The 406-nt window shown below is 68.2% G+C and overlaps 1 protein-coding gene across 1 annotated transcript in view; it reads left to right on the forward strand.

Annotated features, from left to right (window-relative positions):
• Positions 1-406, forward strand: part of PPIL2 (peptidylprolyl isomerase like 2) — a 77,090-nt gene that overhangs the window by 1,001 nt on the left and 75,683 nt on the right. The window contains exon 3 of the mRNA XM_085302754.1: positions 183-258. Within this exon, the coding sequence (XP_085158880.1) occupies positions 183-258 (76 nt within the window). The remainder of the gene's footprint in view (positions 1-182; positions 259-406) is intronic.

Here is a 406-nt window from a genome sequence, read left to right on the forward strand (position 1 = left end):
GAGGAGGAGGAGGAGGAGGTGGTTCCCGTGGCGGAGGAGGAGGAGGAGGAGGTGGTCCCCCAGGAGGAGGAGGAGGTCCCCGTGGTGGCTGGGGAGAGACACTCACAGCCCTTCACCTCCCCCGAACCTAACAGCGCTGTGCCAAGCGCTACTGCCGTGAATGACTCGCTAGTTTATCTCAGCTCACGGGAACAGACCTCACGTTCATCGTTCCAGGCGAGGAGCACGCTAAAATGATTAAAATACCAGACAGACGCCGTACCGGGGGGCCTGGGCGCCGCTACAAACCTTGGGGCAGGCGGGGCACCCGCAACGCCGCCCGCGTCCCCGCCCGGCCCCGGAACGCCGCCCGCGTCCCCTGTGTCCGCCCGGCCCCGGAACGCCGCCCGCTGTGTCCGCCCGGCCC

Source organism: Rhea americana, unplaced genomic scaffold (assembly GCF_003343005.1).
Source record: "Rhea americana isolate MKP2758 unplaced genomic scaffold, rheAme1 scaffold_191, whole genome shotgun sequence".
NCBI lineage: Eukaryota > Metazoa > Chordata > Aves > Rheiformes > Rheidae > Rhea > Rhea americana.